Source organism: Elephas maximus, chromosome 1 (genome assembly GCF_024166365.1).
Source record: "Elephas maximus indicus isolate mEleMax1 chromosome 1, mEleMax1 primary haplotype, whole genome shotgun sequence".
In the NCBI taxonomy this organism is placed as follows: Eukaryota; Metazoa; Chordata; class Mammalia; order Proboscidea; family Elephantidae; genus Elephas; species Elephas maximus.
This window is the reverse complement of record NC_064819.1, coordinates 12,283,957-12,301,128: the sequence shown is the minus strand read 5'-3', so window position 1 is coordinate 12,301,128 and position 17,172 is coordinate 12,283,957. Positions and strand designations below refer to the sequence as shown.

The following is a 17,172-nucleotide window of genomic DNA, read 5'->3' as shown; positions in this document are numbered from 1 at the left end:
ACAGAGCAATTCTAGGAGAATCCCTGGTAGGTTGGCAGCAGGTAGTTCAGTCAGCTCCCTCTTTGATAGTAAAATTCAGGTTGATTAAATGTAAATCATGTTATGTATTTATATAAATTATTTTGAGGATATGGTATCTCATCAGTAAATTCCTTTTCAGAAGTGCAGTCCAGATACCAGATGGTCAAATGCCTACAATTTCTTACAAAGGAACCAGTTGGATGAATAATCTTTTAATCTTTGAGTGATCATAGCAACTCTTAACCACAGAACATACTAAAGAGGGGTGATAGCCTTCAAAATCACATCGATTCCTAATAAATGTTTTCAAACATGCAATTAGGACACAGGAGTCCAGAAACACTCATGTAGTTATAACTTACAGTTACTATTTCAGCGGGGTTACTCTGAACCTCACTTTTCAACTGCCTTCCTGGTTTGTATTTTACTTCCACCTGCATGCTCCATGGGCTTTTCAGTTTTGCCAAAGCTCACAGCCTGCATATCTAAACTGTTTCCAAACCCAGTTTTCTGACAGGTTAAATATCCTGGAAGTACAGTTTTAATGATTACCATTAAAAATATTGATAATATATTTTAATAAAAATATTGATAATACAGTAAATATTGTAATCTATTACCAATTAGGGAAACGCTGCCGGCATAGTGGTTAAGTGCCACGGCTGCTAACCAAAGGGTCGGCAATTCGAATCCACCAGGCTCTCCTTGGAAACTCTACGGGGCAGTTCTACTCTGTCCTATAGGGTCACTATGAGTCGGAATCGACTCGACAGCACTGGGTTTCGTTTTTGGGTTATCACCAATTAGAAATCAGATTTCTAATTTCTAAACAATTTTATTTATTTATTAATCAATTTGAAATGAAACTGTTTAAGGCCTTTTCTCCTTTACCTCTAGATGAGTTAAAACTTTACTATGTACATGCTGTACAACCCAGAAGTTTTGGGGTGAGTTCTACAGGAGAGTCGAGCTTCTGTCAGCCATCCTTTGGGAAGGGAGAGGCACTTACCTACTTGATCTCCAGCTTTTAGGAACAGAAACAAACACAGAAACTATTCAGCTAGCCCATTCTCTGGAATCTCTTCTCCATTTGGCACACACACACTTAAGGTCATCTCTACCTTTAATAACAGGGATAAAGAAAGACGTTCTAAAGCAAGTAACTCTGGCCTTGACTCTGGCCTAAGTAAAAAGCCAAAGAAAATTTAAGTTGTAAATTGATGGCAATTAAGAAATTGTAAGAAAACAAACAAGTAAACAACCACACACACACACAATTTTATCAAAATAATTTTGTGAGTTTTCCTCTCTTTTAAAGGCTTTTTAATTTGTCTTACACTTGTTTTTCTTTTTCTAAAAAAAATAGTAATACACTGAAAATCATAACCCTCTCTCTAAATACACCACTATGAAATCTGACTATTGAGACTAGAAAGCTGTAGGCAAGGCACCACATTTGTTTGCAGTTTAATATAGTTTCAGGAAAAGAATCTAAGAAAAAACAAATGCTCTCGAGTGAGACACATACAAATTAAGCCTATAAAAGTAAAAAAAATAATGTATTTTTTACCTCTCTTTTCATCTTATGCCCTTGGTTTCTTTTTCTGTGGCTATCTGAAGGCATTTGGAGCATATTTACGGTATACTAAACTTGTCATCTCCTTAGATAGTAAGGTAGGAAGCGATAAAAACTGGGTGGCAAAGGACAAGAAGAAATTCTGGTGAATAAAAGCAGATAGTACAGATATTCTAATCAAATAAAATTTTTGTGGCTACACGAAAACTTTTATAACCAGTTATAAAAATAATGTTAATAATTGAGAAATAGGGAAACACATGAGGAAAAATCAGCCGTGATCACACCATGTAGTGGAAATCACTGTTGAAATTTTAATTTTTTTCATTATTTTTCTATGTAAGTAAATATGTATAAACAAATATATATGTATATTATTTATTTAACACAATTTGGATCTTACTGTTCTGTATCCAGGTTTTATTTTCATCTGACAGTAGATTGTGGGTATATTTGAAAAATATAGACTCCCAACCAGTGACTGTACCAGTATTTGTTTATCCAGTTCCCTGTTGTGGAGCATACAGTTTGTTTTTAATTTGTCACTTTTGTGATGCTATACATATATCTGGTGATTTCCTCAAGAAAACTATTAGAAATGAAATTAATTGGTCAACATTTTTAAGGCCTTTCGTATGTGTTTCTAAATATTTCTCCAGGCTTTTGATGCGTGTATCTAGATATTTCACCAGAACGGTGGTACAGTGGCAGCATACCCTAACAACACTAGAAATCATCTTTTTGAAAAAATGTTTTTCCTGTCTAAATTGAATCGATTACTAGCAAGGAAGGTTAAGCACATTTTCCTATACTTATTGAGTAGCCATGTGATTTTGGAAAACTGTTTTTAAGGCAGTTAATGTTTCCATTACAGAACTAAACGAACAAAGATGTTGCTGAAGTTAGATAGGCAGAAGGAGGAAGAGGACCACAGATTACAACTGCAACTTCAAAGACAGAGAGCCATGAGACTTTCCCGAGAATTACGATTGAGTATGCTTGAAATAGTTCATCCAGGTGGGTGGCAGTATCAAATTTGTAAGTATAAGAATGTTTAGAGTATCTTTTAATAAATCAAATTTGCTAGCTTCGTGATTTTTTTTTTTTTAATTCAGACCTTTCCCTGTTTATCCATTTTCAGGTAAATCTTACTAAATCTTGAGTCAGATAAAGTTAGCATTTTTTCTGATTAAGGCCTGTCAGTTGATGAGTAATCTCCCTACCAGTTTTTCTTTTCTTTTAGGCACATTAGTGAAATTTAAAAAGGTATGCTTAAAGAAACCTATCAGAGACATCTAGAAAGAAGCATCTTGAATTTAAGTAAGGATTTAGATTATTGCTAACATTCTGTCAACAGGACTTTACTCACACTCTGGTACAAACCTTATGACAACTCCTTCCACATTTGACCATTCCTACCTGTTGCCAGGAAAAACTTTTAGAAAAATTTGAGGGTATCAGCTAGTTTAAGTTAAATTAAATTAAACTTAATTTAAATCCAGCTGTGATCGCCGACTAATCTAAAAACAAGAGAGATCTAGAGGCGAGAACACAAACATTTGGCAACATTGCTCAAATTTCTATATATCTTTTTTCTGGTGACTTTTTTAAACTTATTAAAAATATCGTATGTATGTGTGTGTATATATGCACACGCACATATGTATGTATGTATATATACATGCACACACATCCGAGTAAATAGAATATGATGAACCCTGTGTCTGTCACCCAGCCTGAACATTTATCAACTCACACCCAAACTTATTTTGGTTACACTCACACTCATGCTTTTCACTTCCATTATTATTTTGAAGCAAATACCAGGGAGGTAGGCAGGCATCCTTTCATTTCATCCATAAATATTTCAGTATGTTTCTAAAATGAAGGCTCCTATTTTTAGCATAACCGAAATACTTTTATCATATAATCACTAACAGTAATTTTTTAACATCAACAAATACCTAACCAGTATTCAAATTTACTTATCGCATAAATATCTTTTTTTAATACAGTTGATTTGCTTCATTCAGAATCCAGATAAAATCCAAATGTAATGATTGATATGGCTTTTTAAAAAATCTCTTTTAATTTATGGGTTTCCTTCTTTCCTTTTTTTTTCTTTTACTTTCTTTATCGAAGAGACTGAGTCAGTCGTCTTGTAGCTTTAACATTTTTCTCTGTTTTTCTTGTAAATTATTAGTTAGATCGAGAGGCTTCATCAGATTCAAGTTCAGTTTTAGTGGGGGGCATGACTATCTGCGGTGTTGTGTTCTTCCGTCAGAAAGCACTTATTATATGGCTTCCCGTTTTTGTAGTATCAGCAGTCATTTGTGATGAGTGCCTTTAGTTTATTGGGGTTGCAAAAAGGTGGTGTCTTAGTTATCCAGTGCTACTATTAACACAAATACCACAAGTGGATAGCTTCAACAAACAGAAGTTTATTCTCTCAGTCTGGTAGGCTAAAAGTCCAAATTCAGGGCCGCAGCTCCAGGGGAAGGCTCTCTCTCTCCTTCGGCTCTGGAGGTCCTTGTCATCAATCTTCCCTTGGTACAGGTGTTCATGAGGTGCAGGGACTCCACATCCAAAGGACACGCTCTGCTCCAGGCACTGCTTTCTAGGTGGTTTGAGGTCCCCACTCTCTGCTCCCTTCCCTTTGCTCTTATCTCTTGTAAGGTAAAACGTGATGCAGGCCACACACTCCAGGGAAACTCCCTTTACATTGCATCAGGGATGGGACCTGAGTAAGGGTGTTACATCTACCCTAATTCTCTTTAACATAATCTAATCTTGCCTCATTAATCACAGGCAGAGATTAGGATTTACAACACACAGGAAGATTACATCAATTACAAAATGGAGGAGAACCACACAATGCTGTGGCCCAGCGAAGTAGATATTTTGGGGGAACATGACAAGCGGTATTCTAATTTTATCATTCTTTCTTCATGTATTAACTGGAATACACCTATAAAAAGAATCTTTTTATGTACAGTTAGATTACACTCTACAGGCATAAACAGTTAAGCGCTCAACTACTAGCCGAAAGGTTGGTGGTTCTAACCCACCCACAGGTGCCTCAGAAGACAGCCCTGGTGGTCTGCATCCTGAAGGCCACTGCTGTAAAAACCCTGTGGAGCAGCTCTGCTCTGCACCCGTGGGCTCACCACGAGTCGGAACAGGCTCGATGGCAACTCATAGCAGCAACAGTTCATACAGGAAAGGCAAGACACATGCTTGACTATTTCCTTTTTTTTTTTTTTTTACCCTTTTTCAAAGTAATGCATTGGTTTACTGGCATCCTCCACAGTGACTAATTCGTTTTGTTTTGTTTTTTGATGTTGTTTAAAATATCATTATGAACTCATGGATTTGAACATACATGAAGAATTGTAAAGGAGCCCTGATGGTGCAGTGGCTAAGTATTCAGCTGCTAACTGAAAAACTGGTGGTTTGAACCCACCAGCTGCTCCGAGGGAGAAAGATGTGGCAATCTGCTCCCTTAAAGGTTAAAGAAAAAAAAAAAATTTTTTTTTTTTTTTTTTCCTGGGAAATCCTGTGGGGCAGTTCTACTCTTTGGAACTATCTCTAGAAGTCAGAATTGACTCAACAGCAGCAGGTTACCAGGAGGGCTTTTGATCTGTTGAAGTTATTATTCTAATTGACGTTTAAACTTTGGGTCTTTGGCCACTGAGAGTCCTTGTTAGCTTTCCTGCCATCTGGTTTGACACGATGGTCTAAGCTTATCTGTGCATTCCCTGCCCCAGTCCTGGAACAGGTAACTTTTCCAAGGACCACAACTAGGAGTGCTCGTTGCTACTAGGTGGATCATTGTTTCTATGACAGAGCAAGAACATATTTTCAGTCTTTTGTTTATTTTGTTTTGATTTATAGTTAAAATATATCATAAGCTCATAGTGACACTTGAAAATCAAATTCAGAATTACTGTTCATCTCTTCTTATATCCACATCTCTTTTTTTCCCATTGCAAGAGTCCCAATTCTCAAGACCCCAGAGATGATACTATGAAAATATCATCTAATTTATCAGAATAATAGTGTTAATAATTCCACCATCAGTATGATCACCAACAATTTTGTTTTTTTAAAAACAGTTGGCTTTATCCTTTGGGCATATCCTATAAGAGTTACACAGTCAAATTTACTGTGTTGTAAAGTCACTTAAAATAGTTTCCCTAAGTGTAGTTATGCCACCAACTGAATACATTTAGATTCAGTTTTTTTACTTGAATTACTCTTCAGAGAATTTCTTTTATTTTTTATAATTTTGTTTCTTTGTTACATAAAATATTTACGAGGATCCAATTGTACATCCACTTTGTACCATTTGTCAAATGTGTGCCTGTTCCTGTCCTCTGCAGCCTACTCCCTCCTTACCCTCATAAGTAATCTTTTTTTTAATAATTTATCCTTTCATTGTGTTTTGGTTGGTTATTTGGATTTTTCAGTTTTAGGAAGGCCTGTATTTTTATTATAATGATTACCTTTATTCTAAATTATAAAACTGGTTCCCTCATGTATTGTGGTTCCTTATATGAGTAATATTGACATTAGTTAATAAATCCTTCTTCACCCTCGCCTCTAGCGTCTGATTTAAGGATTGATATATTTTTTTGTACTTTTTAAATGTTCTCTCCATTCCCCACCCCTGCCTTTTTTGATGGTTGTACTGTATCTCCACTGTCAGAATATATAGCTGTTACATACGCTACAATTTTCATTATGATCATTATTTAGTCTTGGTTCCGTAGTTAAAAATTTATTTAATATTCAGCATATTAATGTCTCTTCAGTTATTTTGGTTGTCTCAGTGCCTTATCAGTAAATTCTTCAGGAAGGGCTCATGGGAACACTGTTCTTTAAGTTGTTGCATGTTGATAGCAATTTGTATACTTTATTCTTGAAAATCAGTCTGGCAAATAAATTATCCTTGGTTCACATTTTCTTTTCCAAGTATCTGAAATAGGTAAGTCCGCTGTCTTCTGGAATAAAGTGTCACTGTCAAAAGTTCAATGATTTTCTAATTTTCTTACAAGTCATTTGGTCTTTTGCCTGGCTTCCCTAATCACGCTTCTTTAAAATCAAGTAATTTTAGTAGAATGCATCTCAGTTTTGGTATTTATGAATCACTTTTCTCAGGTACATGACGTACTCTTTCAATATGTAACTTTATATCTTTTTTTTATTATTTTTGTTTCAGGAACATTGTCTTAAATTCTACTTTTTAATATTTGCTTACTTCCATCGCTTTAGCTTTTTTCTTTGAAGATTTCTCTTATACATGCATAAGTGTATCTTTGCCTATTTTCTGTATTTATCATTTTCCCATAAATATTTTATCTTTCTTCATTTTTTCTTTTAATTTTTTTTCTTTTACACCTTTTCTTTCTAGTGTTCATTTCTGAACTAGTGTTTTTCTTTTATTTCTGAGTTTTCTTTTTATTCCTGAATTCTAGCACATCATTTGAGTTTCTTGGTACTTCTTATGTTTCATAATTTTCTTAATTCCTTTTAGCTCGTTTTAAAATATTAGGTTTTAATTTTCATCTGTTTTCTGGGAAGATACTTTGTCTACAGAGGTGTTTTCTGTTTCTCGTGCTTTCTTTACTTACAGTAGACTTGTACTGAACTCAACCGCTATTCTTTACTGTTGCTTATTTTTATAGGAAGTTAGTTTTCTTGAACTTTTGGGAAGGGGGGGTGATCAGGATAGCTTTTGTGCATTCATAGCACTAAAACTCTCCAGGTGTTTTCGTGTAGTATTAAAAAATACGGCAGCTTGCTTTTCAAGATTTCCCGGTTTTGTTCCCTTCCTCCACTTCTCATCTTTTGCTCCTATTGTCCCTGTTCTGCTTAACTTGGCATCTAGTTCTAGCATTTTTTATTCATGGTAGGATTTTGTCTTGGAATAGAGCTTTGGCAGGTTAGTTTTAACAGTTCATAGGGTCTAGTCTGCCTTAGATCCTTCAGACCTCACAGCAGACCCATTTTACTCATCCACAAACTAGAGCGTGCACACTCTTTCCCAGTTTCAGCTGTTGTTCTCAAAATGGCCCGCTGTGTTTTCCATCAGGTGTTTTATTCCTTCCCTCTGTTCTGTTCCAGAACATATGCTGATACCACATGGGTCTTGTAGCTGTTGTGGGAATCTCCCCACCTGCTCATATTTGGAGGTTGTTGAGGATTCCTTTTAAACTACTTCTGATGTAGACATTGCCCCCTCTTTTTTTTTTTTTCCAATGGTACTGTATCAGTTGCTCTATTATGGGCATATTTAGGGAGATTTAAAAATTACAGCACTGTAGGCACCACCTTCCCTGAGTCACTAATGAATTCTTAAATCTTACTATCTTCGTTATTCTTTTTTGATGACTTTAAAAGGCATAAAGAACAAGAAATAGTGTTATCATTATTGTAGATAGAAAAGGTGATACACAGAGAAGTTAATCAATTTTATAAAGTTATACATTGTATTAGGATCCTGCATTCTGGAACATGGGGTTTCTAATTCCTTAGCCTGTTGCTTTTTATATGCATGGAAGAAAACAAACTTTCTCTTTGCTTCATTTTTAACCTGAGAGTAGATTAGAATTTATATTGATTATAGCAGTTCATTTTGTAACTGATGAAAGTTAATTTATTTACAAAATTCTGGTGAATGTAGATATGGCAAGGGGAGAGCTAGTAAGAGCTGAAAAACAAAATTAGTGAGCAGTTGAATGCAGTGTCCTGGCTGGAGCATGACAGTCATGAGCGATGGTCTCGGGTCTCTCACTAAAGAGGAGCAGACTCCCAGAGGGGAAATTCCTTCTACCCTCTTGCAGGTTTCACCTTCTTTAGTGGCTACGCAATTTTAGTATATGCAGGAACTATAGTGAAGGGAAGGATATAGCAAAATAAAGTACCATAAATTGCAAAAGGAATGTTTTGGATAAGGTATAGTAACAGATTATGTTATATTAATGTTTTGGACAAGGTGTACCCTGTAGTGTCATATTCCCTGCTTCAGCGTAGCACGTTTTCATCCTTCTTTACCCTGTGCTTGCTGTCTCTGTGTTTTTCCTCATGCTCATCCTTCCTTTTGAATTAACTTTCTAATGGGGCTGGGGTATACTTATTTATGCTAGCCAGTAATGCCCCTCACTCAGTAGAAAATGTAGTATATATACACTCTGGCTGTGGTAGCTTTCTGTTTCTCCACCCTCAAAATTGGTTCCATCTCCTCTTTGTGTCTGGGTGCTTCTATACCACTACAGTTGTATTTATTGTTAGTTGCCATCAAGTTGATTCTGACTTCATGGCAACCCCGTGTGTCAGAGTAGAACTGCTCAATAGGGCTTTCAAGGCTGTGACCTTTCCAAAGCAGATTGCCAGGTCTGTCCTTCAAGGTACTTCTGGGTGGGTTCGAACCGCCAGCCTTTTGGCTGCTTGTTGAATGCTTAATCATTTGTGCCACCTTATAGCTCCACTTTAAGACTTTTTTTTTTTTTCTTTCTTTCTTTTCAGGAAGCTCCCATAAAGAAATCTTCGGTAGCCCAAATTTAGGGACTCTGTTTATTCTAATTTAATTTGAGCATTTTTACATTGTGTGTATGAGTTGGAATTGACTTGATGGCAATGGTTTGTTTTTTTTTTTTTTTTAAATACTTTATGTAACCATATTTATGGGTTATGTAACCCTATGAGAGTGTTCTGTTTGTTTCAGGGAACAGTTTTTTGTACAGTGGCCATCATGTTTTATCCCCTATTAGACTGAAACTAGGCTCCTTTTTCCTGTTAGTTCCCAACATGATGAGATATCATGTTCTCCACTGAATCATGGCAGAATATTTTTCCCCAAAACCAGCATCAGGATCCCCATTTCCTTTGAGCACCCAAGTTTTTCAGTCTAGAATATTTCCGTCAGGAAAATTCCCCAGAACCAAAGCATCCTCCTCTTCGTTACAACTCCCTTTATCATCAGGTCCCTTGAGTCTGAATTTTGGTTACCCTACTCTGCAAGAGGGTGGAGCTTTGTCCTTTCATTTAAACAGACACTGAAGTATCTGTGGGACTATTTTTTCCAGGAGGAATGATTAGTTGTTGATCTTGATTGATCTTAGTGTTGAATAACAGTAATAGATTATCCATTCGTCACTCCCTATACACAACTCAGATTGCTTACTTATGTCTTCTAGTGTTCCTTTGTAATACATGATCATTCTTTGTCCTGAAATGATTTTCTGGTAGTTCAAGAAATATACTTTGACTGCAGCCTAAGCAGACATTAATAGTAAGTGTAGTCTGGGAGGTCTGAGTGGTTTCAAAAATTCTTTTCTCATTCTTCCCCTTCCCCTCTTACTGCTCATTCCCAGTGTCCTTCACTAGCCCCTCATCTCTCTGTCTTTCCCTTAAATATAGATGCTGTCCAAAGTTCCTCACTGTTCTCATATTGGTCCTCCTGAAGTTTCCCACCCATAACTGTAGCTTCAGCTGTCAAGTGAGTGCTGAGCACTCTCAAATCTGGTCTTCATCCTCATCCTCTCTCTTAATAACCTCTAGACCAGAACACTGTCCAGTGGAACTATCTATGGGGAAGAAAAAAGTTCTGTATCTGCACTGTGCAATGCGGTAGCCACTGGCCACAGGTGGCTGTTGAGTACTTGAAATGTGGCTAGTGCAGTTAAGGACCTGAATTTTTAATTTTAGTTAATTTAAAATTAAGTAACCACTTGTGGCTAGTGTCTACCATATTGGACAGTACAACTCTAATCACCTACCTATTGGATATCTTTGTTTGGATATCCATAGGCATTCCAAGAACAGTACGTTTAAAACCAAAGCCCTCTAAATTTCCTCTTCCTGTATTTCCCATCTCAGGTAATGATACAACAACCAACTCTGTTGCCCATCTGTATGACATCCTGATGTTCTTTTCCTCCCTCGCCCCCACATCAAATCATTCACTAATCTCTCTCAAGTACACACCTTCTTTCTATTACCACTGTTACTGCCTTCCGCGTTATCACTTAGCTGCTGTGAACCCTGGGCTATGTGCTGATCATCTACCAGAAGGTAAAAAGAAAGCCATCTGTAGAACTGTATCAGCAACTGAAGAAATAGTTGGAAGAACACAGAGAACAGATAACGCATACACAAACGTTTTCCCTTTCCCACTGGTACCAGTTGAGATCTTTTGAATGATTTGCTAGCCTTGTAGTCATGATTCTTGCTATTGGATTTTCAGCCCTTTTCTCCTTCTCTGTAATAAAAAGTTATATGAGTACTTTCTCCAAGGAAGCTGCATAATCTGGGGAAGCTTTTAGAGTTTTTTCTTTCTAAAATCTTAGAACCATTATAAAACAGTAGAATTGGGAACTGCAAGGTTGTTATTACTGTTGTCTTGATTTCAGAATGTGCGAAAGCATAGCAGTGAGTATGTTGTAATGGTATCTGTCATTTTTTTAGGTCAGGTGGAAAAACACAATCGAGAATTGGAAGAGAAATCAGCATTGATTATCCAGAAACATTGGAAAGGGTACAGGGAAAGGAAGAATTTTCACCAACAGAGGCCATCTCTTACGGAGTATAAAGCAGCTGTCATACTTCAGAGAGCAGTGAGTCTGATGTAGTTAAAAGATTAGGAAGCAAAGACCTGGGTTCCTACTTTGCAATCTACTTGCTGTAAAGCCTTGGCCAAGTCACTTAGTTTTCCTGAACCTTCGTTTCTTCCTGTTTAAAATAACAACCTCTGGCCAAGCTGATTTAGACAGTACTTAGTACTTCCATGGAAATCCTGGTAGCTTAGTGGTTAAGTGCTACGGCTGCTAACCAACAGGCCCACAGCTCAAATCTGCCGGGCACTCCCTGGAAACTCTATGGGGCAGTTCTACCCTGTCCTATAGGGTCGCTATGAGTCAGAGTTGACTCAACGGCAGTGGGTTTGGCTTTTTTGGTTTAGTACTTCCATAGAACCTTGTACATCATTTACGATACTGCAGTGTTGTTATGGACCCCTGGTGGCGCAATGGTTAAGGGCTTGGCAGCTAACCCAAAGGTCTGCAGTTCAGATCTACCAGCCGCTCCTTAGAAACCCTTTGGGGCAGTTCTACTCTGTCCTATAGGGTTGCTAAGAGTTGGAATCAACTCAAGGGCAACAGGTTTTGGGTTTGAATGTTACACACTTTGCAAATGTAGCATATCGTAGCTGATTTTCGTAATTCAGAGATAATATATTAGGTGCAATTAGATCATTGTAATTGAATTTTAGAATGATGATCTTAAATGATAATTTTTCTGGGATTTACCTGAAGTATAGCACTATTTTATTGCCTTGGAGAAGCATAGCACAAGGCTGTTTATTTCATTTAATGACCAGTTTTCCTAAATATCCAGTTATTTTTTTTTTTACATGGTTAACTTTCATAGTAGAGTTTTACGTCCTGTAATAGTTTAGCAATCCCTTGTTGTTGAACTTTTAGGTCAATTCCAATTTTATACAATGATAGATTTTGAACAGTCTCTGTACATCACCCATCAGTCCATTTTTTGTATTGTGGTGGCTTGCATGATATGGTAATGTTGGAAGCTATTCCACCAGTATTTCAAATACTAGCAGGGTCATCCATGGTGGGCAGGTTTCAGCAGAGCTTCCAGACTAAAACAAACTGGGAAGAAAGGCCTGGTGATGCATTTCCAGAAATTAGCCAGTGAAACCTTATAGATCATAACAGACCATGAGGAGGGATCAGTCGCGGGCGCACTGGACAAAGACATCACGTTTAATGCGGTAGGCCAGCAAGGGTGTGGGAGGCCCACGATGAGAGAGATTGGCACAATAGCTGCAACAGTGGAGTCAAACATGCTAGCAAACATGAGAATGAAGTAGGACCAGGCAACATCGCCATTAGTTGGGGCTGACTTGACAGCAGCTCTCTATCTGTACATAAGCTTCGTCAAATTCTCTGATTAACTTTTTACAAAGTTTTTTTAAACCATTCAAAAAACAGGGTAGAGCAAATACTGGGGGAACAGGAAAAGATGTCAGCCTCCTTCTCCTTCAGGCTCTTCTTCAGGCTTTTCTGGGAGTCTCAAGCTCAATCTGCAGCAGACAGTCCTACACCATCGTTGAATCACACACCACACCTGCTACCTACCCTCTACTAGACCAGGCCAGCCTAGGATTAACCCATGAGTATCATTGAACAAAATGTTTAAAAAATCAAAGATGTGGCAAAATTCACGTAAAATTATTTGCTACAGATTAGTAAGTAAACACAGTTAAGCTCATGCATGCCTTGCTTACTGGGTAATCCACCCCTGGGTATCAAGGGTGGAAGGAGCTGTGGTACAGTGGTTAAGCATAGCTCTTAACCAAAAGATCAGTGGTTTGAACCCACCAGCTGCTGTGCAGAGGACAGATAAAGCAGTCTGCTTCCATAAAGATTATAGCCTTGGAAACCCTATGGGGCAGTTTACTCTGTCCTATAGGGTTGCTATAGGACAACCTATATTGACTCCTTTCTAATCCTTTTACCTCATGGCTGCCTCCTTTTTAAGCTCTTTTCTGCCAGAGGATCAGCTGGGCCCTTATTAAGCTTACTACCATGTCTGATTTAGATGAGCTATATACTTCCAAAGGAGTCCTTTGCTATAAACAGAGATACCTCAGCTTATCCATTGCTTAGGGAGAAAGTACACAGAAGCAAGAAAAAAAAATTATCAGAGAAAATTAGAACAGAGCAATGGTCAGGAAAGGCCACATCTTGCCATGTTTTTGAAGCATCTTTTTCTAAGAGATACATAGCCAGTAACCACACGTGGCTGTTGAGTACTTGACATATAGCCACCGCATTTGGAAGACTTAGTATGAAAAAAAATATATATATATATAAATCTCATTAATAATTTTATATTAATTACATGTTGAAATAAGATTTTACATATATTGAGTTATATAAAATAAATTATTAAAATTGATTCCACCTGTTTTTTGTTTTTTTCTCTCCACTTCTTTAATGTGGCTGTGAGTCCTCGGGTGATGTAAATGGTTGATGCACTCGGCTGCTAATTAAAATGTTGGCGGTTCGAGTCTACCCAGAGGTGCCTGGGAAGAAAGGTCTGGCGAACTATTTCTGAGAAATCAGCCACTGAAAACCCTGTGGGGCAGTTCTCCTCTGACATAACTGGGGCCACCACGAGTCAGAGTCAACTCAGTAACAACTGGTTTTTTAATGTGGCTACTAGAAAACTTGGACATGCATATGTTATTCAAATTATATTTTTATTGGTACTGCTGTTCACATTGGTAAGAAAGAAAAGGCAATAATCAGTTTCACTGAAATAAGTAGATGGGATAAACCCAGGGGGACTATCCTTTCACCGAATTTGTCCCTTAGTAGGAACTGGTCATTACTGTTCTTGGCAGCAAAAGAAAAGCCAGAGCTGCTGTCTAACTTCTCTCCCACCCTTACTTTGTGCAGAAGCAGAAGCTTTAGGGAAACCTTGAGAAAACCATGTAAACTTACAGTTTCAAATTACATACGCTTACTTACATAGAGAAGCTGGAGTTCTCTGCAATTGTACAGTATTGGAATTAAATTTGAAGAGTTCGCTGCCTTTTCGTTTTTAGGAAAGCTCTAGGCCTTTCTCTTGCTTTCTTGTTTCTTAAAAAATAAAAAAGCGATGTTACTGGTGTCTGACCTCTAAAGCCAGATTGACAGCTGATTCTTGCTCCTTGGATATGGCAGAAAAGTACAATAGCACGATTACACATGTTCATCACAGACCGACCACAGAAGCACAGAGTGAAACAAATCAGTGGCAGTTGAGAAAGTAAATAAAATCTGGGAAATAAATACAGTTTCAGAGAGTCTTGAAATAACAATGAGGGAATGAGACTAAAGACAGAAAAGTGAAGGTGGGCTTTTCTGATATGGGGCAGAGATTTCTTTTCTGGACCTGTTACTCTGAAATTCCCAGCAGAGCAGTATAAGCCCAGAGTGCTACTAAAAGCAACGGGTGGAGGAGTGAGAGGAGAGGCGAGGAAGAAAAATCAAGTAAAAGGAAGACTATGAAGAAAGGACAGGATCTCTCAAATGGGAAGTACCAAATATATTTGAAACCAGTCTTCTTTTTCTTCTCAGCTCCCAGAGTGCTAACTGGAAGGTCAGTGGTTCAAACCCACCAGCCACTCCGCAAGAGAAGAGACCTGGCAATTTGCTCCCGTGAAGATTACAGCCTAGGAAACCATATGGGGGCAGTTCCATTCTGTTATAAAGGGTCACTATGAGATGAAATCAACTCAGTAGCACACAACAACATACTGAAACACAGAGTAGATAAGTCCTACCCACCTGGCCAGAATTTCTTAATAGCTTTTTAGTGCCCGTCCTTGAATTTCAGCCGAAACATAAGTTTCACTGGATATCTGAGGGAAGCCAGGCTAAAACAAGAAGAATAAAACTAGTTACTAGAAATAGAGACATTGCAAAGATAAGAAAACTTAAAAAAAAAAAAAAACTCTTCTCACAGAGAAAAGAGAACATAATGCATGAAACAAGAATTGGATACTATTTCAAAAAAAAAAAGAGAGCAAACAGTAAAATTTGACAGAAAAGAAAGAGAAACATAATAAAATGGCAGGTGAAAAAAGTTCAGGGAATCTACTAGAAAGCAGAACAAAAAGAAGGGATAGCCAGTCCAGGAGGTCAAGCACCCAAACAGTTGAAACAGAAAACAGAGGAGAGGAGATCAAATAACTCGAGATTTCCCAGACTGTTGTGTTTTAGATTAAAAAGACTGCTGAGTGTCCAATAAAATGGTCAGACAAACACCCATATCAAGGCACATTACTGTGAAGTACTGGGAGCAGAAGGACTTCTCAACAGAAACATTGGAAGCTAGAAGATATTGGAGTAAGGCTGTCAAGGGTAAAGACTTAAGACATTAAAAAAAAAAAAAAACCCATCGCTGTTGAGTTGATTCCAACTCATAGTGACTCTGTAGGACTGAGTAGTACTGCCCCACAGGGTTTCCAAAGCTGTAATCTTTACAGAAGCAGACTTCCACATCTTTTCCACAACAACAGGTTGGTGAGTTCAAACCATCAACCTTGCGGTTAGCAGCCACACTGTGTCACTAGGGTTCCCTCAAAGACATTTTTAGACATGGCAAAATCTCTAAAACAAGGGAGTAAATCAAGAAAGAAGACAACATGGAATACAAGAAACACAAGGGAAGGATGAAAAGGAATCTCCCAGATGATGGTGAATGGAGATCCCAGGATGACAGTTGTGTACCAGGTATAGAGAACAGTCAGTCCAGATTGGACGAGGGCAGAAAACTTCCGAAAAAGTGTGTCCAAGAAAACAAATTTGGTAGCACGTCTCATGTGTTTTAATATATAGACAATTCAGGCAGTTTGTGACATATAATCAATGATTAGTACATTGAAAACTAAAGCACAGAGGAAAAGCAAGAGAAACATTACTTCGAGAGAATGTAAAAAATGTGCAGGAAAGGAAAAGTAATCAGAGGATACTGTGTGGCTCAAAATGAATGGCCTTTATGTAGTCATAATTTTATAAACACTGAATATTGATTTAACTAATTATTATATAGTGATATTGGATGGATGGGGATACAGAAAGTGTGTGGGAGTATAGGCAGGGAAAGAGAGCTAAATCCTTATCTTACATACAAGAAAGTCAGTAGAGATACCTGTATCTGAAAAATCACAGATGGAGATAAACACCAAAAGAAAAAGCTGAAAAAGTTAAAGCTGCTGCCTTTCAGAAGGGGTAAGGTAGGTGGGCAGAGAACACTTCTGTTTCGTTTTTGGTCACAATTCTTGTAGAACTATTTGACACTTAAAACAATACAATTACTTGATGTTTTAAGCCAGGGGTCAGCAAACTTTCTGTAAGTGGCCACACAGTAAATGTTTTAGGCTTTGCAAGTCATATAGTCTCTGTTGCAACTATTCAGTGCTACAATTATAGCACTAACCCAGTGCCGTTGAGTCGATTATAGCACTAGAGCAGCCATAAACAATTCGTGAACAAAAGAGCATGCCTGTATTCCAGTAAAACTTTATTTACAGACACTGAATTTTGAATTTCATATAATTTTCACATGTCACAAAATACTCCTTTTTGACTTTTTTATAACCATGTAAAATATAAAATACCATTCTGAGTGCATGGGCCACAGAAACACAGGCAGTGGGCTGGATTTGTCCGTGGGCTGTAATTTGTCAACCCTTGCTTTAACATTTGCATATGTAACTTTGATGAGAATAAAAACTACAAAGAAGGGAGAAGAGAGAAAAAAATTGGGCAGAATAATTTCAGAGTTTGATCTTGCCTTTTATAAGATTTCTTATTTTACTAAGAGTCCTTTCTCAAGGGCATGAGGACGGGCATTCAGAAAGTACTTTTATCAGCAGCAGCTTAACTTACAATTTTATATTTTCTCATTTACCAAGTTTTTTGTTATGTACTCTCTCTTTGATCTTTAAAATTCTGTAGGCTAAGTGGAATTGTAGTCCCTGTTTTCTACATACATAGAACCTG

The 17,172-nt window shown here is 37.5% G+C and overlaps 1 protein-coding gene across 2 annotated transcripts in view; it reads left to right on the top strand.

Annotated features, from left to right (window-relative positions):
- Positions 1 to 17,172, top strand: part of IQCB1 (IQ motif containing B1) — an 83,302-nt gene that overhangs the window by 55,521 nt on the left and 10,609 nt on the right. For both annotated transcript variants that reach the window (XM_049877745.1, XM_049877734.1), the window contains exons 10-11: positions 2,472 to 2,614; positions 11,066 to 11,214. In XM_049877745.1, the coding sequence (XP_049733702.1) occupies positions 2,472 to 2,614; positions 11,066 to 11,214 (292 nt within the window). The remainder of the gene's footprint in view (positions 1 to 2,471; positions 2,615 to 11,065; positions 11,215 to 17,172) is intronic.